Source organism: Polyodon spathula, chromosome 19 (assembly GCF_017654505.1).
Source record: "Polyodon spathula isolate WHYD16114869_AA chromosome 19, ASM1765450v1, whole genome shotgun sequence".
NCBI lineage: Eukaryota > Metazoa > Chordata > Actinopteri > Acipenseriformes > Polyodontidae > Polyodon > Polyodon spathula.
The window spans coordinates 9,543,786-9,568,956 of NC_054552.1; the positions used below are offsets into that span (position 1 = coordinate 9,543,786).

At 38.9% G+C, this 25,171-nt stretch overlaps 1 protein-coding gene across 1 annotated transcript in view; it reads right to left on the reverse strand.

Annotated features, from left to right (window-relative positions):
• Positions 1–14,775, reverse strand: part of LOC121295086 (MOB kinase activator 2-like) — an 84,216-nt gene extending 69,441 nt beyond the window's left edge. Inside the window, exon 1 of the mRNA XM_041219409.1 lies at positions 14,299–14,775. Coding sequence (XP_041075343.1) covers positions 14,299–14,315 — 17 coding nt within the window. The 5' untranslated portion in view covers positions 14,316–14,775. The remainder of the gene's footprint in view (positions 1–14,298) is intronic.
• Positions 14,776–25,171: the final 10,396 nt, after the last annotated feature.

Genomic DNA, 25,171 nt, shown 5'->3' on the forward strand with positions numbered 1-25,171 from the left:
CACAAGTTGTCCTGCGAAGCATGTGCCATTAGCCGCCTGCTGCTTTACACACTGCAGGCTCACCATGCAGCCACCTCAGAGCTACAGCATCGGAGGATAACGCAGCTCTGGGCAGCTTACAGGCAAGCCCGCCAGGGGTTGCTGGTGCGCGGTGAGCCGAGGACACCCTGGCTGACCTCAGCCCCCCCCCAACCCTCAGGCAGCGCTCGGCCAGTTGTGTACCGCCCCCTGGGAGCTCCCGTCCATGGTCGGCAATGTAATAGCCTGGATTCGAACCAGCGATGTTCAGGCAATAGGGTGCATCCTGCAGTCCACGTGGAGCGCTTTTACCGGATGCGCCACTGGGAGGCAACTAAACTACTCACTTTGAAACAATCCCCACATCATTTTTGAAACAGAAAGTGTTCTGAAAATAATCAGTACCTGTGGTTCTGCTTAAATGTCATTGTTGGTTTTACATGTGTCTTTTGGCTTTGTGAATGATAATGTACTGCATCTCAACATAAGCACAAAGAGTGACACAGTACACAATGTGTGTCCCTAAGAGCCTTGGTTAAGGAATATCTGTACTAAGTTTCATCACAGTGGGATTCTCAAGATGTAGCTTAACGTGTGTGAGAACAGACAGATGCCTTGCTGAGACATTCATTCTATATGAAGAACCATTCTGTCCTGAATCCATACTGTTCTGTACTCTGTTTTGTTTCTGTTGTGTCCTTGTTCAAAGGGTGCTTTGGAGACACAGGTGTTCCTCAAAGGTTTGCTCTCACAGAAAGTCATCTGATGTTTTGCTGACTTTTGCCCAGACTATGAGCACTCTAAGAGGCAGAACGCTCCTGTTTGCTGTAATCATGCACCGTAGGCCACGGCACTGTAAAGTATAGTATGTGCTTCTCCACAGGCAGTGAAAGTCACTTTCTTTCCAACTGGCACAGTTATGCCAGTTTGATGCAGTTTAAAAAAAGCCAACAAAACAAGTGACAACAGAGCACTGTACTAGGCCGTCTAGATATGCCCCAAGGTGTTGTATTTTCAATTAAATGGGGGATGAAACATATTTTGATAAAAGGGTTTGGTTTATCCTCTTCAGAGTAGAGATCCAGGTAATTAAACTTCTGACTAAGTTTCACACCTAGACTGGATTGACTTATTTTCTTTTTAAATTCCTCTTTCAGATGTGGTATCAGTTTCAGGAACCTTGCCCTTCTGCCGTAGCGCAACGATTCCATGCATACTCTAAAGGTGATGCTTGACTGCGTCAAAGTGACATTTGAACAGCCTTGCAACAAAAAGGAATTTGTGAATATATATGCACTTAGGGATAGAGGTGTTTAAAAGCTGATGCTAGTCCAGATTTATGCCAGAAAGCAAGTCCAGGAACAACAGAGATGAATTACTTGGGTTCCTGTATTTTTATTAATGGGGGTAATAGGGACGATCGCAATATCTAGTGATCATGTGAGCTGGGCTGTACTTCATCCATTAACACTCCCTCAATCAATGTCACTAGACTTTCTGTACTTACAGTGCGAGTGAGAATTACTTAAATCCGGTAATACAACACATACTCAATAAATCAATCGAGAATGACCTTGAGAACGTATTTCCAAATCGCTTCTATTTTCTTACATACCCTGGAGTAGGCAGGTGTGACGTAACGGGTGATAATCAAAACAATCAACTTTAAAGCGTAGGCAAAGTGTCATTCTTACTTAATACTGCAAGGTTATTATAAAACGGACGACCCCCTGGCTTTTGGGTTTATTTAACTTTCATCTACTAAGCTGATTTCACAGATTTCCTGACCCAGGCTACTGAGAAAAACAAGGGGAGAAAAAAGCAGGGAAACCAGTTAGTTATTTCTCTTCATGGCAAGAGAGTCCCAAACACATGTAGCTCTGCTGCTCACAGAAGGGAATACAAGAAAGATCTGCTGTCTAGTTGAACATGCTTGTGCGGATGTAGGGCAGCACAGCAGAAGAAAAAAAAAGCCTGTAGGCTGATTTTAATTACAATTTGCTCGAATTGGAAATTTAAAAGCAGGGAGCGGTCTTCCATTTGCGTTCTGTTTTAGCGTTGCAACAACTAATTTGCTTGGCCTTTACAACTAGTTAGAGCTGTGTGTTTTAATGTTATAATGTGGGTGTGCCTTTATTTTTATTGCCTTTGCAACTGTTCAGGCCTGTGTTTTATAACGTAAGCTGTGTTCTATGTACTGTATACACATTGCTTTCAGGGGTCATCACAAATGCACAGTTTCTCCAAAATGTTGTTACAAACAAATTAGAATCTAAACCGTACTCTTGTCTAATTTAATGATTTAAAATGGTAAAAATATCAAACTTCTTGTGCTTAAATCATCCTTTCACTTTCCAACTATGCCATGTCTGAACCCAGTCTGAAACTATCCTAGATTTCATTTTGTAACATTGAAAGTACAGTAGCATAACAATTTAGATTTTAAGTTAACTGCTGCAATGTTTTTGCCAATGAGAACTTGAGTTTTCAGGTGCTTGACTGGTCTAGTACTCTCCTACAGTACATGGTTTATGAAATAGCTTTTACTTGAATAATGTTTTACAGTTGAATCCCACGTTGAACAGATGACTTTTCTTTGTGCTTTCTGTAAAATTCCATCAGCACAACACATCACATGCAAAATAAATACATTAATAAATAAATAAAATTTCTTATGCTCATGAACTCGACACAGCATACCGCTACACATCTAAAAAAAGAGAATTTCACTCAAAACCAACTTGCTCTAGCAATACAGGAAGAATTCTCTACTCAAAACAGCAGGACAACCAATCTAATATTACATAGGATATATATGCCAATCTAATGTCAATTTCTATATATTTTTTTTCAGTAGAAAACACTGAAATTAGTTAACAATTACCCCTTGGTTAATAACCTCCTAGTACTGAAAGCCGAGTTGTCAGCCAAATTTACAAAAGACTAAATGACAGTTGGTTAATAAATAACAGGGATGTAGCCTTCATTGCAGATAGTGGGACACTGGGGCTTGAACTAAAAGATGAGTAAAACAATGAAATATTACCATATCTCTCAATATATACCAAAAACCAGAGGTCAGCGCAGGTAAAAAACCTAGAACCGGGTACCTGCCGTGAAAACTACCTGGTTACCCGGATATTTTTCAGGTAATGATTATAATAAACAAAACAAATAAATAAATAAATCACATATTAATGTTTTAAGTGCAGATACATATTTAAATACTATATAGTACACACACTTAGTCCCTTCGATCTATAGACTTGTGTAACCTTTTTCAGTACAGGAAACATCAAAATACTATTAGTATTATTATCATTAATAATAATCTGTTTAAATACAGTTATTAACGTTAAATGCGTTCTTGCTGCGGGTAACAATAAAGTGCCGTTCCTCATCACTAAATACATAACAATAGCAACCAAGCAAAACATTGTGTGGAATTTCTTTACCAAGCACGAGAAAACAGAATGTGCAAACTCTGCCAAGGAAATATTTGATTCAAAAAGAGGCAGCACACTTACTTAATGTGCTCCACATTATTTTATTTGCTTATTTATTTTTAAATAAAAGGCAACACATTTTATCTTTTTGGTAAGAAACTATATCTGCGCAGTAACTGTAGCTAAAGCATTCCGTATTGGAAGCCACGTGGTTATTATTAATGGATCAGATTTCACTGACATGAACCCAACATGTTGTTATGTTGTTTTCTTTCTGATTTAGTTCCCGAGTAGATTAGTTGCTTTAGTTGTTATTATTGGGGTGTAGTCACTTGCTGGGTGTTATTGTTTTCTTTAAAACACTGGATATCCTGCCAGTTAAGAAAAGACTTCATTCAAAGTTTGTTTTAACATTGTCTTCATTACACCAGCCAGGGACCCGCACTTACAACTGTATTGTCATATTTTCTACATCTTATTAATTTGAGAATTTAAAGAAATCGACACCTGGGTAGTAAAAAGAGACACAGACAAGGTCGGGTAATTTATAACCCGACGGGCACACGGGTTTTCGGGTACCTGTGCCGACCTCTACTGTAAACAGTGTTCAATATAAAAATAGTGGCTTAAGAATTTGCTGTACTGAATGCAGCCATTTTCCTTGTGCAACACACACTCAGTCTCTTGTTTGAAAACCTCAGTTTTAGACACCAGCCCAGCTGGCCACTGGCAAAGGATTAAACCTTCTACTCCTCATCAGTAATTTTGTGAAGCATGAGTAAGCAACTTCAAGCCTGCCGGCGTGAATTAATGATGTGGCCTGCTTCTGCTTTGCCAAATGGGTCAGCGGCCCGGTAAATGCAGCTGGCTTTATATTTACCCTGCTGTGGTAAAACAACTCTCCAGTCTTCACAGAACATCTTCCAAGCTGCAGAGTGAATGCAGAGAGCAAGACACAGACACTTCCCACTGGGACCGCCCAGGGATACGTAAACCTTGTGACTCTGCAAAAGCAACACCTCTTATTAACTAAGGCCTTTCAAAGTTTACACATTACAAAAGTTGACTTATTATCTATCTAATAAGACTGAAATAATAGTCAATTGTTGGGATATTACCGATAATTTGTTATAGTGTTAATTTCACTGTAGATAATTATATTGTTTGCAATTAGTGTTTCTGACAGTCATCGAAAGCTCCACTATATCAGCAGCATTACTATTGAGATGTTTTGTCCCCTTCTCTTCCTGAGACAAGCAAACTAATCTGTCCACAAAGAGATGCTATGTGCATTTGAGAATTGCTTTAATGCATTGTTAAGTGAATTTTATAAAGCCAACAAACATAAAAATCAGAAAAAGACGGTGAGAGTGGAAGAATTAGTAACTAGGGGGAAAGTTGAACTGAACGGTACATTAAACATGATTTGATATTATCTTGACAACTGTGATTAATTTACAATCTGAAAGAGAAACTACGTATTTGCACAAGTGCTCAGTAGAACAAAAATCCTCGGCTCACCACGCACCAGCGACCCCCTGTAGTCTGGCCGAGTGCCTGCGGGCTTGCCTGTAAACTGCTCAGAGTTTGGAGTTGTCTTTCAACGCTGTAGCTCTGAGGTGGCTGCACGGTGAGCCTGCAGTGTGAAAAAAGCGGTCGGCTGACGGCACACGCTTCAGAGGACAGCGTGTGCTCGTCTTCAACACTCCCGAGTCAGTACAGGCGTGGTAGCGGTGAGCTGAGCCTAAAAAATGATTGGATATACCAAATTGGGAGAAAATAATAATAATAGTAACAATAATAATAATAATAATAATAATAATAATAATAATACGATCTACAAAACATTACTGCTGTCAGGGAGTAATGGAATCACCAGGTAATAATAATAGGCAATTACTGAATTTTAAAAAAATAACACAAAAGCGCTGAAAAACATAAATAAAGATTAACTCCAAAAAGACAAAGTAGTACAAAAAAAAAAAAAAATCAAAATAAATACTGACGCTAAAAAGGGAAGCGTATGAAAATTGACTTTGAGCTTCAGGGGCTACGCCTTTAAAACCTTGTAATTACAGTATAACTGCAGCTTAACATGAAGGGCCTAACCTGACACAATGCCATGTACAACCTGCACATGTTAAAGACAGCAAACAGCTTACTGAAACTATGCAAGATACAGTAACCCCTGACTAGATAGTTACTGCACTGGTGGAGTTGTAGATGTAAGGCTATGTTAAATAAAAGACACTGAATCTGATCTTACAACTACGTAGCACCAAACCTTACAGCTAGCACGGTAAAGAAAGCCTGTGCCAAAACTTTACTGTACTTTAGCACCTACAGTATGGTACCATTCCCAAGAGGTTGAAGGTTGACAGGCTTGTTGTGCTATTGGAATTACTAGAACGAGCAGTACCACCACACTTGCTCTCCTAGGATATAGGCTGGTTCTACAGCCAAACATACTGTACTGTAGTTCAATCAAAACCTGTGGTCATCAACCTGAATTCTTTAAATGTGTTAGTCATGAATGACAAGTCAATTAATTGGTAAATACAGCAAGCCAAAAGTCAGCCTAAATTAGATGCTGATCCAGAGTAACTTGTGCCAAGGAATGTCCCAATAACAAGTTCCATCACAATTGGACGATGGTTTTCTTCCAACAAGCTGCCTATTTTTACAGTAAACTTCCTCATATTTGCACAGTACAATCTCTCAACATCTTATTGTAACTATTCTTTTTAAATAAGGTGGCACATCTACTGCAAGACACACACCTCCACAGAGAAACAGTCATCCTGTCACAGAGGAGAATGTTCTGACCCCCTACTGTGAGCGCGACTGGTTCCCTTAATGCTGCTGCAGTTCAAAGCCCCTGTGTAAAACACTCTCAGAACAGCAGGCAGAGGGACAGCAGCCTGCATTAGAGTGTGAGAAAGGAATGGGATGAGGAGTACAGTGGGTGTTGGAATTTTTTTTTTTTTCAAAGCAGGCTAAAGCGACATGGGCTGATGTCAGGGCTGCCGTTTTATTCCTCCAAGCTGGCACTCAAAGACCTGGCCCCTGTTGTTGGTTGAGGCATTGCTGCAATGTACAGCAACATGGCTCTGCCCTGATCTCAGGGATTTAGAGAAGCCTTCTGCCACAGCGTGATATAACACAAGCTAATCCAATTAGAGAACCCTCCTCTTCCCTACAAGGACAAGCTACTGCGCTGCTCCGGGCCTCTCGACAGGCTCTTACTGTTCCTGTACCAGACAGGCCTTGGGTACAACTCATCTGTCCCAAGGCCACTCACACAGCTTTTTATGATGGATTTCTGATGCAGACGAAGGGCTAAACTATGCCCAATCAGCACTAAAGCTAAGTTTCTGCTATGACCCAATCTAAAAAGATCCGATATTAACCCTACTTCTGTCTAGAAGGTAGGTTAATGGTTTCCCCACAGTGGTGCTCAAAGTTGCCAAATAAATAAATAAATAAATAAATAAATAAATAAACCAAAAGTTGATTTCCAAGTTGCAAGTGCATACCCCCCAACCCCCCCCCCCCCCCCCCCCAATTAAAATCAGATACAAAAATGTGCAAGACTTTTTTCAATATTGCATCAAAAAATTAACTACTGTACACTACAGTTTGGAAGGCAAAACATCAGAGGAAAAACGTGAGATTTCTTTAAATCTTTTTTTCCTGTGTCATGGAATAGGAACACATGGTGCTCACCCTTAATCCTTAAACATTGTTTAAACTAGACTGCAGATTTCTGATTAGAGAGACACTGTAGGTTACTACAGTACACAGTAACTTCTACATGCATGTTTGGCTGTTGGTTCTGTTAGGGTTAAATTTACCTTTTTCTGTTGCAGGTTTTTTTTCCAGAACTGTCTCTGCTCTGCTCCAATGAAAAAGATTGAAGCACAAAGTTCCATCGTAGCTAGCCAAGCAATGTTTTACCTGTATCAAAAACATTCCAGTATCTTGGTGTAACCGGGGCAGTTTACACAGAGAAAGCTGCGTTACAAAAATACAAAGTAACACAAAACCACAACCACCTCTGGACTTACAGTACCAGTCAAAAGTTTGAGTACACTTGCTGGAAACTAGGTTTTTTTCATAACTGACAATGTTTTACATTGTATACTTTCCTGTAAATACTTGGAAATGAAAACACATGTTACAATATACAAAATATAAGGAGTATCAAAGCAATGTTCAAGAAAATTAAAAATTGTCTCTAAATCTTGGATTCCTCAAAATAGCCACCCTTTGCCTTAATAACAGCCTCACAAACACAAGGCATTCGGTTAACAAGTTTCAGCAGGAAATCACCTGACATGTCTTCCCAGCTCTTCTGCAGCAATTCCAGGAGATGTAGGGCACTTGTGAGTTGCTTTGCTTTGACTCTTCTGTCCAGTTCGTCCCATACAAGTTCTGTGGGATTGAGGTCTAGAGACTGGGCAGGCCAGGTCATTAGATTGAATTGTCCATCACTTTCCTTCTTCGTCAGGCAGTTCTTGCACAACTTTGAGGTGTGTTTCGGGTCATTATCTTGTTGAAGAATGAAGGACTGCCCAACTAGCCGTAATCCTGATGGAATGGCATGCCTCTGAAGTATGCTATGATAGCCATGCTGGTTGAGTTTGCCATGGACTTGACCAACTCTGTCTCCAGCAAAGCAAACCCAGACCATGACACTGCCTCCTCCATGTTTGACAGTGGGAATCATACATGCAGAACTCAAGCGCTCACCCTCTCTGCGTTTTACAAATACTCAGCGGTTGGACCCAAATATTTCAAATTTTGACTCATTGGTCCATAAGATCGACTTCCACTCCTCAAATGTCCAGTTTCTGTGTTTTTTGGCCCAGGCAAGTCTCTTCCTCTTATTCTGCACTCTTAACAATGGTTTCTTTGCAGCAATTCTTCCAGTTAGGCCAGCTTCACGCAATCTCCTCTGTACAGTTGATGTTGAAACATCTGTACTTCTAGTAGCATTTAGCTGAGCTTGTATTTCAGGGGCAGTTAATCACCGGTTTCACAGACTTGTGACTAGAATGAACTTGTTCTCTGATTCTGAGGTTACCCTTGGCCTGCCTAACCTTGTTCGGTCCTCATGCCAGTTTCTTCAAATCGTTTGATGGTCTTGGCCACAGCAGTTACAGACACTTGCAAAGTTCTTGCGATTTGTCTTAGATTGAGCTTCATTTCTTAAAGTAATTACAGCCTGTCTTTTTTCTTTGCTTAACTGAGCGTATTTTGCCATTTTCTGCTCCCTTACATTCAGGAATGACAAACTTGTGCCTATGCTACCTATATTTATAGTAATCATGGACCCTCACCTGTTAACAATAATTGGTGACAAAAGGTTAATTAGGTAATATGCTAGTTAACTCAGAGAACATCTAACAAAGACACTTTTATACTTAGGCCAGTGTTCTAACACCGTGTTATACACATTTCAGACTTAACTGCCTTGGGCTTCAGACTGAAAACCCCTTCCTTTTGTGACCATTTAATTGAAATTGACAAGATTTACATTTTCATTTAAAAATTTTATTTTTGAATGCAATTCATTTATGATTATCAGTTTATATAAGTACACATATCACATAATGAAATCTTAAGTGCTTATAGACAAGTTTATACAGTTAAAAGCATAGATAATCATGAAAAACCTGGTTTCAAGCAGGTGTACTCAAACTTTTGACTGGTACGGTAGTCATGTATTCACTACTTGTGATCAACAACCCTCACAGACTTACTATAGGTCTACTTTACTTATGAACCAATTCTATTTTTGCAGCCATCTTGCAGAGAAAAAAAGCAAGCCTGTCAACCGATGAGCAAAATCGGATCTAAACTGCCATGCTCAAGGCAGTGTTAACGGCCATTAAACAGCAGCACTGCATATCACTCACATATACTGGCATTACCAAACAGCTTTGGGTGACAATATTCGATTTCACATCAGTGCTGACTAAACAATTTTTTAAATCCAAAAATTCAAAAAGGGTCAACTTACCTTCTGGTAATGGAGTTCAAAGCAGTGTAAACTACTGGTTAAGAAATACTTTGCACACGATATGCACCTCTCCCTGGCAAATCATTTAACAATCTATTAATAGAAGAGTACGCCTGAAACCTCAAGTTGTCCCATGATTAAACAAGACATATTTTGGCAGCAAACTGTACCTGCTGTAGTTTTATTGGGATGAAGAAAGTCCAGCACTATTCTGACAGCTAGCCAGGAGTCACAGTAAGAAAGTGGCTGTGCCGAGTCTCATTCTTGTATCAAGTTTTGCAGACACGATGCACTTGATTCAGTCCATGGTGTTGAGTTGCAGGGATCCTCTCCTAATACTCTACTTGTGCTTTCTACTGTATAGTTTGGTTTTCTCTTGTGCCTCTTTACATTTTAATCGAACGATACCAATCATTTTCTTCACATACAGTAGCTCCTCTGTACACTTTAATATAAAATAACGGGTTTCATTTTCATGTGCTGTCCACAGTGGTTTTAATGAGTGGTTTCAATTGACTTCGAAAGCCAAGCTCTCCTTTTCTGAATGCCTGATCAGTACTTTTTTTTTTTATTTTAGCATGGTGAACATGCGGCTTTTCAGCGACAGGCACAAACAACTACAGTAGAGCTGTAGTCTCATTTGAATATGGCAAGCCAAATTCAAGCCATTGAATTATTCATTTGACTAAAAACAAATTAGTCAATTGGTATGAATTCCCCAAGAAAGTTTTGATGATGCTAAAATGTAAAAAAAAAAAAAAAAGACACATAGGAGAGTCTGTTTTAAAATTGATTGTAAAGTGACTTTCATTGTTGTAGACTGTAACCAGTTGAAAGGATCGACTTCCATTTTGAATTATTGTGAAAGAAACACATTTTGTCGGAATTTCTAAATACTGTATTCAACCTTTGGCTCCTTGTTGAATCAAGGGTGTTGCTGTGTATATTCCAATTATTTTGCTATTAGCTTTACAATTGCTGATTATCTTTGAATACAGTACAGTATGCACTATCAGCTGTGGGACTCTGATCACGGGAGCACATGGTGCTTGCAGTTAAAGCCTGTCGGCATAAAAAAAAAACAGCTTTGGTTTGTTCCAGCCACGACACAGACACAAGACATATAGAAAGCTGCTTGTTGGACCAGCTGGACTAACTTGAAAAGCTATCTTTGTCCCTCTGAAATCTCTAGGGGCTTGTGTTTAGAGCCCAGCAATTGAATTGAAGAAGGTGCAGGGAGTTTGTAAATTTAAGAGCCAATTCTTGCTAAACTGACTTTCAAAAGCCTAACTGTTTTCTCCCCAGTATTTTTATTCAAGGTACTAAAAAATGTGAAACACCAGCCACATAAGTGCAGACATATGGTAGGGCCCTCTCTAGACAGCCAAGATGGCAGGGTTTGATGTGACGAGTATGCAAGTCTGAGATTGTTCTGAAGGGACAGCTGTCGATTTCTCAAAGGATTTCAATCCGGGATGTTTGCGGTGGAAACTGGCAGCAAAGTCACATTTGAGACGGTCATTAATCATCAGTAATTGTACAGTCCTAGATACAGATGCACCTGCCAAATGAGTGCCTGCTCAATATATCAGCTTTTTTTTATCAGCCTTGTCCACTAAAACAAACAGACTTGCAACAGGGAGGTTAACCTTTTACATATTACAGAACATGTCAAGAAGGGGGGGAAAAACATCAGATTGAACAATTGTGAAGTGTGTCAATAAAAAAAGCAATTTATATCCAAATATCACTTTAAGTCATCGCTACCACTGCTCAGTGTCATGCTGGTACACCCAGTAACCCAACACCCTTTCCAAACAGCACAGAAATAGAAACTTCTCAAACGATCCACTTATTTGATTAGATAACTACAGTCAGCTAGTCCATCTAGTGAAGACACAGTGGCAGAACAGCAAGCCTTTTTGGGAGATTGTTTTAGACATTAAGGGCCTACACCTGCATACAGTTAATCATTAAAATGTGTGTGTTCCAACACTGCGAGGTAAAAAAAATAAATAAAAAAAGGCACCGATTGGTGTTACAAAATACAGGCTTAAAATGGTATTTAAAGTTGCACAATAACATATTCTCTGGTACCCCAGTGACCCCTACAGTAACATCTACTCCAAGACTCCACATGACTCCAAGTCATTTTCAGCTGCTGTCCAGAAAGTCTTGGTGAATCCCCATTTAAAAGGACAGCTTAAAATGCCTTTTATGATTTGTTTTTAGGTTGCTTCAGTATTCAGTAGTTTTCTTAAATTAATCACTACCTTACAAAACTACTTGGACATTACAAGCACTGAAACCAAAAGCATTTCTTAGACTCTCAAGAAGAGTGGGGTTTAGTTGACATACTGCATCTCCAATTTCTGACTTGATACCGGGCAACTCAACTTAGCCGCACAGGGATTGTCGGTGCTACTAACTTCTAGTTCTCATACAGCACCTCAGTCTATTGTACAACCACAATGATCATTTAAAGAGGGTATTGGTACAAACTATATTAAAAGTACCTTTTAAATTATATGTGATTGCTACAGTAGCAGTGGCAGCATTACTGTGTTCTCAGCATCTATTCATAGGGGCTGCTGAAAACTGGTAGTCAACAGTGTTCAGTTTCACTCCTCAGTTGATTTAATTAATAACAAAGGAACTCGAACTGTGTTTTACATCTCATTCAAATCATGACTCTACTGTAAGTAACTCTGCAGCAGCAGTTTTGATGCATAGTTCACCCCCTAAGTCTCTGTAAGTCACTTTGGATAAAAGCCTCTGCTAAATGACCAAATAAATAAATAAATATACATAAATAAATCCATCCAATTACTATTGTTTGTTGTAAACAATGTATTCAATAAACCCTTAAAATACTCTCAATGCGTCAATCATTCAAAGTTCCCCCAAATAAAGTGTATGATTTTTACATTATTTTTTTTCGGGGGGCGGACGGGGGGACGGACTGAGGAGGATAAATGTGCTGCATGCAAACTACTAGTTGCCTAACCAAATATAGTACTGTGTAAAAACTCTTGAACAGTGAAAAACACATCTGTTATGAGGTGCCCTGTAGCTTATTATAAGTCAAGTCAACCATTCAAGCGTACAGTTCTCAATTTCAGACCTGATGAGGTAAGCACATAGTAGCACAATACAGTAGCTTCTCTACAGTAGCTTGACAACTAGCACAATATCAGTGCACAAGCCCAGTAATGGTTGACTATGCAACACCCAACCTAGTCTTTTAAGTAAAATTTCTCCACAGTTCCACCCAGGCTTTGCATTGTTACTCTGTATGCAGTTTTGAATGTTGTACTTGGCAAGTAATGTGCACACAAAAGATTTTATCCCACTTATTTTCTTAGCAGCAAGGTAAATAAAATCATATAAACTTTCCTATCTATCAAGCAGGTTTACTGATATTCATTTATTTTATTGCCAGATTTTTTTTGCTTTCTAGGTAAATAAGCCACTGCACTGGCATTAACTAATTTCAGGTAGAGAAGTTTAACATGTTTGCAAGTATTGTTACCACTCACCATTAGGCTTAGATGCAAGGACTAGCCCTAAACAATAAACTGTCTTATCTGCTTGGACTATTAACATTATTAACCTGTAACCTGTTAGGAGCAGACAGCTTTGCGCTTGCATTGAGCTTGTCTGGCGTTAAGCGCATTGACTGAAAACTTTCCTCATTCCATTCAAAATTATGTGACTTAATTCTGCTAGCCCCACCCAATATGCATAGCCTATAGACAGAGATAGTAGGTGGGGCTGAAAGAGTTGAAAGGTCATATTTTCACATGATTTGAATAGCAGGAAGAAGGCTGTTGGTCCCACCATTCAGGACTCTCCAGATAAGCTCAGAGCAAGGTAAAGGCAGATTTAGAGAAAAATCGCAATAACTCCTTGGAGCAACAAAACCCAGAAGCACTCCGAGCGTATCTGTGAAACCCTGGATTGGGGGCAGGGCTAGTGCTAATGTCTAACCCTGCCAGTCACAATAGGCTAAATACAAATGCATTTCTGCTGTGAAATAAAAAGGAGCTTGTGTTTTAGGAACTTGTGTGTTTTAGGATGATAATTGCCAAGATGCCAGGGTGGAGGTTTGGCACGGTACACAACCACCAGTGGCTGACTGAATTGAACTAACATAATCAGAAAATGTGAAAGTGAATTATATAACTTACCAATACCTATACCATCTAATACACACTGCAATATCTGTATAGTAAGTTCAAAATGAAGAGCACTTAAAATTTGCTATGACTATCATCCAATGCTGCAACAGCACAAGAAAACTTTAGTGGCAACACACAGGCCTAAAACAAAAATGACAGTTAAAGGAAATCCCCATCTCCTAAGAAAAAAAAATTGTTTTGTCAAAAATGCCAGCCAGCTTTCAATGGCTTGTGCGTGCCTTTACTTTCAGACAGCTATAATTGCAGTCGGTGGACTTTGAGTAACACACACACACAGCACCAGGCCTGCTCGGGTCCACTCATTAACGGTACCACGAGAAAAGTGCACCAACGAACACATCCCTAAAGTAGAGCAGGGCAGTACCGTTATCCATACACGAATGGCACGCAACGCTTCTTTTTTCAAACGTGAAACAAAAGGAAAAACACGAACCTATCTGTCTGTGCATGCAACACGCCATGTGAGCTGGTAGATACACATGGAAAAGCAACTGCTCTGTTCTCTGGCTGTGTTTAAATGAAACCACGAACCCGTATCAGCCGTGCACTCTTTTTCGTATGCTTGACAGTTTGCCAAAAGACGTGTGTTTCAAATGCAAGCACTTACCCCATAAGCCAATCCATCGTTGCTTAAGGATAAATCCACAAAAAAAGCTGGAGGCTTTCTCCTGCTTTATCCAGATCTCCTTACTACTCTCTCTGTGTGTCGGGTCTCTCTTCCAACGCCCCTTTCTTTTGCTCTCCTTATTTTGAGGCTTTGCCCTGCTAGTATAATAAATAACAACAAGAGCATCAACCGTGACAGCAGGACCAGGGCTGCTCTCGAGGCTGGCAGAGGGAGGAGGGCTGCATTTACAGGTTAAGAAGACGGGGGAAAGCAATAAAGTACTGCGGTGTGCCCTTTATTATATGTTATCCGTGGTCCGCTGGAAGGTCGTGGCCGTAGCTTGCAGTGGCTCGCTTTCAGCAGGGTTCTGGGCAAGCGTGAAGAAGTCCTGGGATGCCGCTGTTCTTTCCTAACACATGAACCCTTGACTCGATATTGGAGCTGCTACACCGCTACTGCGATCTGTAGCTAACACATACAAAAAATCCGGAAGTAAACACAGATCCGCCCACGGCCCCCTCCCTCCCAGCCCGGTATGATTTCCGTCTCAAACCGGAACGACCTTAGCGCAACCTTACTATGGTAAATGTAGTCCTCAATAAACGCTACTGCTGTATAGTTGTCATTTAGTAGCTTAAATCAGCTCGTTTTGAATTTAAATAATGATACTTTTTTGGACACTGCAAACGGTATGCATTTAGTAGGAATGCACAGGGGCTTGATGTGGGGCCTACAGAATTGGAGTTGTTCCATAAAAATAGAAACACATGCAATGCGTAGCACACACTTCTGTGTAAATGAGCCTAATGCCAGGCCAGGGTAACTGAACACAACTGATCAGAAGATAGCGTAGAACACAAAGCCAGACAATGCCCGCACTGAGCACCAAGCATCGCAATCTGATTAAGAGCTAGTGTCACTAAGCCATTAATAATGTCTCAGGATTTTAAGATGTTTGGAGACATTCCTGCTATTTTTGCAGCTTCACCTCCAATATTTGCATCACCAAATATTAAGGAAGCTAATGGTTTCACTGCATATTGAGAAATTCACTGCTGGGCGAGTTAAATTATTAACCCCTTCAAGTGGAATTTCAAGTCATGATTTATATGAGTTTGACCCAGTGTCCCATTCACCTTCATAATGACTCTTTTATCCAAAGCGACTTACAGAGACTAGGGGGTGAACTATCATCACAACTGCTGATGCAGAGTCACTAGATAAATTACAGTATTTGCAATAGATAACTATATAAATAATACTTTCTTCTCACTTTGAAAGCTGACATATCATAAAGTGCATGTGTAACAGGGCGGAGGTCGGGCGACCCAGCACAGCGCAAGCGAGGTTCTTAACCACATTGGCTCATCTGCATTTGTGGTTTCAGAGGTTCAGGTTAACTTCATCTCATCTCGCCGTGCAGGGACAGACTCTGTAACGGCAGTGCATCACACAGCACTACCTGATGCACATAATATTTATAACATTAGTAAGCAGTTAGAACTAATTGTATTATTTAACAGATCCCAAATATAGTCAATACAGCTACACCGGTACCACATAGTAAATAGCAGTACCACAATGTTATGTTTTTATTCTTATATGTATGTTATGTGGAAAATGTACTATTAGGCTCATATTAAATATGAGTTGCTAACCTGAGTTTAATGTTTGCAAATGTAGTGCTTATAAAAGGCAACAATCTGGTGCGCAACTCAACACCGACATGCACATCTCAGCGACTGCCAGCTGTGCCAAATTGTAGAGGGTTTCTTTGTGATGTTGACCAGAAACTCATTCCACTGGTAACCACATCCAGATTCCAACCCAGGGCTCCAGAGATGAAAGGCATGAGACATGGTGCAGGATCAAATAATAAAGTATCTAGCCTAATAAAGAGCTTTTTCACTTGACTTATAAGCTCCTGTGCATCTAGTTTCAAGTAAGCATTTCTCTATTCTTTTCTCTTAGTATTGCGTCCTTAAAATAATCTATTCCACGAAGATACGACATCTCGTTCACAAGGGCGTCCTATCTTTATTGTATTTAAAGAATTAGCAAGGGTAGGGGGTGATTTAGCATACACAGGACAGGGTTTAACCCATATTGAATTTGACAGCACTGGGGCTAACTCTCCTAGCTCCCAGTAAGAACTTAGAGAAATAGTCCACTGAGCAGAGGGCAGCACGGTTGAACATCTATCTGCTAAAAATGCAATTCAATAATGCATTTTGCAAAGCTTCTTCAATCAATCAAATTTTGTTTACGTAGTGTCTTTCATTGCAAAGCCACCTCAAAGCGCTTCACCACCAAAAACAAGTTAAACAAGACCAAACAATAAAAAGTAAAGTAAACACAAATTAAAAAGATAAAATGTAATCGCACTCCTTGAGACCGATGAGGCCGGCCACGAATATGTCCATTACAACTGGCAACCAGGGTTGTATGAATGGAACTGTTCTCTATTGCTCATGTTTCCTCACTCAGACCCCAGAATCTCCCTTTTTTAGCAAAGCAGTACAACACACACACACACACACACACACACACACACACCATACATATATATATATATATATATATATATATATATATATATATATATATATATATATATATATATATCACATGGCTAATTAACTTAGGTCTAAAGCTGTGTGTCTGAGGCCTCACATCTCATTTATATAGTAGCATATCAATCAGTGAGTTAATTGCCCATGTGATATGAGCTTCAGCACCATTTTTTTATTACGCCATTGATGCTACTTGACTTTTCTTCAGCACTTTGTGTCGACCAAAGCCACAGCATGATAGACCCCAAGCGAGACAGCACTCCCTATGGGATTTTAACAAAAGTCATTCAATAATTAAATCTTTTTCAAAATGTTCTTTGATGGGACCCCCAGGCAAGCATGAGTAATAGCATACGTACTCTTCCCACTACACTCACTGGCACCTATTAATAACACTGCAATACAGTCATGCCGAAGAAAGTAAAGAATAACCTCTAATAAGAGAAAGTATTCTCTCAGCAAACTTTGCTCAGGGGAGGCAGTTTTAATTCCTAGTTCCCAAATCTGATCAAATAAATCCATAAATATTGGTGTAGCTTTGACATACTGGGACTTTAAAGACATAACTAATATAAACTTCTGATTTTGAAGTATGATATTTAAATGATTTTTATTACTACCTGCCTTAGTTACTTCTGCTTCCTTCGGTCATTACACTTTATTAGCAAAGTATTCATATAGATAGGTAACTCTAAAAGGATAAGCCACCTCTGTTCCTGAATTCGTTTTTTTACCCTGAGACCATTTAACACCAGACAGGCCTAGATATCCTGTTTGTATCTGAACATTAATTCGATTTTTACATATACACATTGTTATAATTAAAAACAGTTGCTGTATTCTGTATGCAACCGTATCCATGCACTGTATGTCAGAACATTTCAGTCAGTACAGAAGTGTAAACCTTATGGTCTTATGCTTTTTTCCCCAAATGATATTAAATGTGATGAAAATCAATTGTATAACTAATACATCTGAGTGATATAGATGGGTCTGGTACATACCTGCAAAGGAGACCTCCATAAACATCATTCGCTACAGGACTTCAGTTCAGTACATAACAACTCAAGCAATGCCCCAGTACATTATAGGAGCTAATACAGAAAAGTTAAATATTACTAAAACACAGAAGGTACTGCTATGGTATTGCTTTGGAGCATTAATAAGCCCTGTGTTTCCATTGCTCCTTACTATAGAACCAATGCATTGCCATTGTCTGCGTTGCAATCAAAGATAATTTGATAGGGTAAGACCCGTGCTGTAGGGTGAGGCCGAATCAACTGTGTTTTCTAACAGTGAAAGATGGTGAGTGACTGCCATCTTGTGGTGAATTAAAGAAACTCAACCCTTTATATTGTAGTGTAAATGCAGTACAAGTACTGTAATTAGTTTATTTTTTTTAACTGTGTTGACAGTCCAGATTGTTTACATTGGAGGGAGTTTTAGCTATTGGGACACAAGTTTTCTGTACCTTTGAAACCTACAGGCCTCTATTATTCTGAGAGCTACCTGCAGCAGTAAAGGGTTATAAATGACAGACATTTTAAAAAGGATGTTGGTTTTTATAGTGATAACTACATACAATCAGCACCTACACATACTTGCATGTTTTCTTTTGGATATTCAATAATAAATGTAGCATTTACGCGTAGATTTAAATCTTGACCCTTAAACAGATCCAGCAATCTAAGTGGACAAGTTATGTTATAGCAAGCCAAGGTGATCAAACGAACACATTAAGAGCAGGGACCCTACTGTTAAACCTCCACCAGTGCACATCAGTCTTTTCTGCTGTCAAAGTTAGACTATTGCATTTGTGCTCATTGCTTTTCCTGTAGTCTCTGTTCAAAGTAGAATATTTTATGGCCTTTTTTCGATATTTCACGGAAAAAGGGTATAATAAAAACCAACTGAATTAGTCCTCAGTTACATTTCTCTTGGGAGACATTTTGTGTTGTATCCATTAGGTGTCACTATATTGCAGCACCAGTTAGTTCCACAGGGGTCTGGAAGACCCGTGGCAATTCCAATTTTATGTTTTGTTTTTCCAGCAGGGGTTGCTGTTGAGCAAAATATGGGCATACTGTGATGCAGGGAATTCTTGGCTTAGTGGACAGTCTAAAGCCATGTAGGACTATTTAAACAAGTAAGACACTAGTATATGTGCTCCAATTCACATGTTACTAATAATAAGGTTTTATTTTTTTCTGACTATAAACCACTAAAAAGTCATAGACAGTTTAAGCATTGGGTGATTCATAAGAGTGTGGTTCAAATCCTATTGGCCTTTGGTCCCTGGGTTAGTGAGAAAAATTGTCTGTGGATCAACTTATCAGTCTTCGGCTAACTCGGCTTGTCCACGGCTGGGCCTCACCTCCAGAGTTCAGTAGTTTGGTATAGTAACTTCAGTTGCTTCGGACTGCCTGGTGGAAAGAAGCCACTAACTTGAGAGCTGGAATCGAGGTCACCCTTTGATGTTCAGTCCTCCTGATAGATAATTGGGTTATAGCGGGAAGGGGAATTAAGCCGGTATATATATATATATACTGAGCATCATGTCTGTCAAGAGAGCAGAGCCTTCATGCAATCGGCATGTTGGAGGCTGGACTAGGGCAGCAGACTGTGTCTCGTTGTCTTGGGTGCTCAAAGCCAGCAATTTCAAACCTGGTGAGATGGTATAACCAGATACACTCTGTCAATGACAGGCCACGAACTGGGAGACCAAGAGTCACAACGCCTGCCTAAGATCAACAGATCATTTTGCTTTGTGATGTCAATTGTTAATCAGCACATAAAAAGTCACTGCAGTTGCTCTAAAACAGAGTTTGTCATTTTTCAATCCCATCTAGTGAATGTTATCAAAATATAAGTGATAAGTTTCTTTTAATGCTCAGTATATTCATATATTCATTTGAATACATCATAAGTTAAAGACAGTCTTCCGTTTCCATACCTTACTCTCTGTTACACTTCCTAGGACATGTCACTCAACAGAGGAAGCAGTTGGCTGGTTAATGACAGGACAGAATGAATGTGGACCATTGAGCTTTGCAGGTAAAATGACCAAGGAAGAGAAACAATACCTGAATAAACAAGGCTTGCAAACAGAGATGTGTTTTACCAAGTGCAGTACCAGATACCATAACATTAAAATACAGAATGGCTTTAACATGTGTTTCTTTCAAAACTGCACATTTGAGGATTAGCGAAAGGAAGTGCGACAGGTAAGAGTTTTGTTCAAACCACTTTGCTGTGGTAGGGTTAAAAGTGTCAGCGCACTCCTAAAAAACATTATTTTTCATGAATCTATTGACCAGCTTTAGAAGGGGCTCTTCTTTCTCTTTGTCAGCGCTGGTGCCTCCTAGCCAGGCACAGCGATACCCAGTGCAGTCACCCTCTTTATCGACACTGCCTCTTTAACCACAGCTGACAAGGTCCTTTCCTGAAACCCAATCCTCTTATTGATATGGACTCCAATCAATATTGCCACATCCTCACCATGGATCAAAAACAGCCTAGCTAATATTAGCATATGAGCTCATTTGTGGGGGACTAAGTTACACTGTGGAGCTGTTCACTGATAAAGACTTTCTTTCTCTGGAACCCAGCTGAGTTCAAATCCTGCTCAGATCATTTAAACCTTGAGAGATTCACTTATTTATTTCATGTATCTGGTATTTTCAAATGTTTTTAATGAAACTGTCCTGTAAAATATTCAGTTAATGCAAAAATATATGCAAAGGGTATAAAAGTAAAAGATTCTGGAGCTTTTATATATATATATCTATATATATATATATATATATATATATATATATATATATATATATATATATATATATATGTGTTCTTTTTTAGGAAATGTTCGAGCACAGATGCATGTATAGCTACATACATATCCATTCCAGGTTTTAAAATGTGCTTTATTAGCCACAGTACACAAGTAACAAGCACAGGTGTGTTCTATTAAACTCATAGTAATACCAGGAAGAGATCAAACTGCTATGTAATGGGAGTCTCATTTCCATCCCTTATATCCATTTCAGTATACATAAATAGATATGTAATTGTGGCGGAGCAAAGCTCTGCCATTTAGAAATTGGCAGGGATGGGGTTAATTTCCCCTCCCTGCCTGGGTTTGTTATGTTCAGGTAGCTGGGGTTGATTAGTTGATTAAATGATTAAGTTAATTAACGATCAATCAGCGCCAGTGTTTTTATGCACTTTTATTTTGTGTCATTTATAATAAAATTGTTATGTTTTTGAACTGCAGTCTGTCTCTAGGCCTCTAACCACTCACCAGCCTGTCACAGTAATATAGAGCTATATACATATTAACACATCAGTTCTCAATTATCCATGCTATCATGGTTGTTTTTTAGAGCTGAAAGAAATTAGTTCAAAGTTTGTAATCCCTCTATGGATGGGAGGCAAACCACAGTAATTCAAAAGGTAAACAGACAGCGAAATGAAAATGTACATCGAAGATCTGCTCTTTGATCATGTTGCCATCCATTTCTAATTCACCTTGAATATATGAAAGCCCTTTTAATCCAAAGAGTTTTGTCTTGATGTGCTTTAACAAGTGTCTGGGTAGCTGATTGGAAATCAATGGGACTCTTGGCATTTGTTGACGTTTAAGCCTGTATACACTGCTATGACAATAGCAGGTATAAAACTTAAGAGCTTACCTTTCCACCGCTTGCATAGTAATCTGCCAAGCAGTTAGGTTCTGATTTTCATAACCTTTTTACACAGTGAAAGCATATTGTAAATAACCTAGTATGTGCTACATACTACTGCAGTCTGCAGGTGATTCCAAAGCCATTGTATATATAGCTCAACAAATTCTATCCACACTGGGCGAACTATAGCAGCAGACAAATAACAGCAGTTGGCTGTAGTGAATGATGCAATCCTCCCATTATATATTTCTACAGATGGGCTGTTATTCAGAAAAGCATTAGAGGGCATCTCAATGGAGCCAGCTCTTACTGCTCGTTCATAAATAATAAATGAAAAGTGCAGGTAGCATTCAAGCTCTTCCTTGCTGGAACAAACAAGCGATTCAAACTCTGATCTCTGTACTGCATTGTTTCAGAGTTCATTACTTCCCTTTCAGGCCAGAGAACTGAAATTGCTCTAAATACTGTTCAGCTTGACACACCTTTTTACATTTATAACTTTAAATCTATTTCAAAGCTATTTTCAAATGTCAGCATTAGTGCACTCATAGTGTAAGGATTATTGACCACATTGTCAAACAGGTAACACGGTAATAACGATCCATGATGAGTTAAAAGCCAGAGCCCTTGTTGATTTTTTTTTTTTTCCTCCAGTCACTCTTCCTGCAGTGATTTACAGGACCCCAGTGCAATAGAGCGGACATTTTGAGAAAAAAAAAAAAAAAAAAAAAGCTTTGAATCAGACTTTAAAGGGTACATAAGGACCTTTTTATTTTATAGTGTTACCATGTATTGCTACAAATGTTTACATAAGGTGTGCTTAAATGTATTGATTTTTATTTATTTTGTTTTTACATTTTGACCACTTTTTTAAACTTTTAAATTGCATTCCCTGCCTCAAGATGGCTTCACATGTACCCGCTTGGACCTCTCAGAACTACACTTCCCATCATCCTCCTGTTCACATATGTAACTGAGATGGATTTACCAGTTATGTGTAAGACGTGGTCAAGATGTTAACAATGAAAATTAAAATTACAGGTACAACACATGGGATGTGTAAAGCTATATTTTTCATAACCCTGCTACTTACTCTTTAAGACACAACATTAGGTATTCGCAAGGCATGTCACGCTTGACTGTAAAGTTTTAAGAGCTGCCTGTAACCCTTACTTTGTCTCCTGGATGATAGCTGTACTTTGCTTTTCTGCTATTATCTTATAGCTGCAGTTTTGAGAAAAAGTGTACATCCTTAAATAATGAAATAGTAAGTAGTGCATAATACTTTTTAATAACCTTTTAACTTCCACCTTTTGTATGGTTACTCCAATTACAGTTTGTCATTCTTCTCTATATCCGCTTTTAAACATGCTTTCAACTTGTGCCAAGACTGAACCGGTGGGACAGGTACTGTTGAGTGGTTCATCATTTCAATGGAACGAGGAAGATTGCTCAGTGTTTAGGCTCAAAGCCAGGTAAAGGTAGATTGAGTAAAACATAGTGGAGCACCAGGTCTTAGAATCACTCAGCATTATTGAAAATACTCTGGAAATGTAAAAAATATAATCAATTCCAATAACATGTTTTTTTTAGATTTTTACAAGTGTCAGCATGTTTTCATGAGTAAAGGTCATTTTGAAGCAGAATGACATACAGTAATGACCTATTCTGGTTATGGAGAGGAGAATGAGCCATTCTTCTGTTTGTGTGCCTTGAGCGCCAGCCTGACTAAATGGTGAATGACTCATACTGGATGATGATGGCACAAGGAGATGCAAAGTTATAACTCATGTCTGGATACCTGAAGCCAGTTCAACCACACAACTGAAAGAGAGAGAGACTGAGATATATAAAATGCAACACTAGTGGGTCCTAGATTCTAGCACTCTGCTGTTAATGCACCAGAGAGTGCAACTAATGGGTTATTGGATACAGACTAACACTGACCTCACTGATGTAATGCAGTCCCCCAGTCTGGACTGCAACTGTACTCTTATAGGACTGCTTTGCTAGTCAGCATTCCGGGTGGCGATGTTTTTTTTTTTTTTTTTTTTTTTTTTTTTAGCAATTGGTTGGAATAAATGGTTTCTTTAATCCTTCCACAGTTCTTTCAAATTTAAAGGCAGGGTTTGCCCCTTGTGGGAAATCATCACATCCTTTTGCTACAGTGTTGTACTTCACTGAGGACCTTTGGTTCCACTCATTTGTACAGAGCAGCCAAGCATAGCTGGTACATAAAAACCCTGCATAGGTTTACAACAATTAGATTGTAGACAAAATGTGCCTACTTTTAAAATCCCTAAATTAAGATCTTACATGATTCACTGTGCCTTTGTATATGAAATACCTCATCTTTAGAACTCATTGCCTCTTCACAATGCCTTTTTAAATCAGTATTTGCAAATCCTGTCTAATACCAGGATATAGATTGGAATTGTTTTATTTTTAATGCTTTTATTTAGTATTACTGTTTTGATACTTTTTTTATTAAGTGGTTTGTTCCTGTTTCAATGATCTGTCTCTTTTTGGCAGTGATTTGATAATGCTATTTCTTGCTGCCTTCTCTTGTCAGGACCCCCTTGCAAAAAGACATATATCACAAGGATAATATCCTGGTTAAATAAATACATTTGAAAATTTGAATTTGATAAAGCTCATTTAAGATACGTTCACTCCTGGTTCGGTATACCTTGGGAAGACTTCATCTTTTACAAATCTGTTTATTTGCTCATAGGGTTGACCAGGACAAGGCTAACAGGATTTTCAACACATCAGCAGATACAATGTAATATGTGATGCAGTGTGGTCCGTTACTCCTAGCTGCACAATGTCCACTCAGCAGATCATTTGGGACATTTGCTATTTCTTCTTTGCATAAGATTACCTATAAAGGTGGCCAGACTTCTATGTACTTTTGTAAATAACAACCATAAGGTCATTTATAATACGTGTGCCTGTTCAGTTCAATTCTTACCAACAATAGGATAGGAAAGAAATAACCAATATGTGATTTATTGAACTACTTGATTACTTCATATTAAGTAATCACACAAATATTTCAACTCGAAACTAACATGAATCCTTCATGAAAATTGCATTTGAATTGCTTACATTAGTTATTATTAATCGTGAAGCCACTCTCAGCCAGTCAAAACAGCAAACTTATATTAAGTTTTTCCAAAGTTTCATACATATTAATGACAGCACTCATTTGGAAATAAATACAAATACAATCAAACACTATATATGTTTTTTCCTCTAAGAATCTCATTCTGCTCAAATGAAATGAAACACACCTTAAAGATGAGCGTAAAATCAGAACTCCTCTGTAGATCAGAAATAAATGCAAAAAAAAAAAAAAAAATTAATAAAAGCCCCCCCTGTTATAGAGTGTGGTACATTGTAGGGGAAAGCTATTCCACATATGTGAAAATACACTTCCAGTAACATTGTATCAGCAGCGTTTAAACTATCCCTCTAACTCGGAGAGCTTTTCCTTTGCATTCTCCTTGGCAGAGCGGAGCAGCATTAACATTAACACGCAGGGCCCGAGGTTACGTACGGGCGTCGGGTCCTAATGGAAAAAAAAAAGCAAGAAATCCTGTTTAGTTTAAA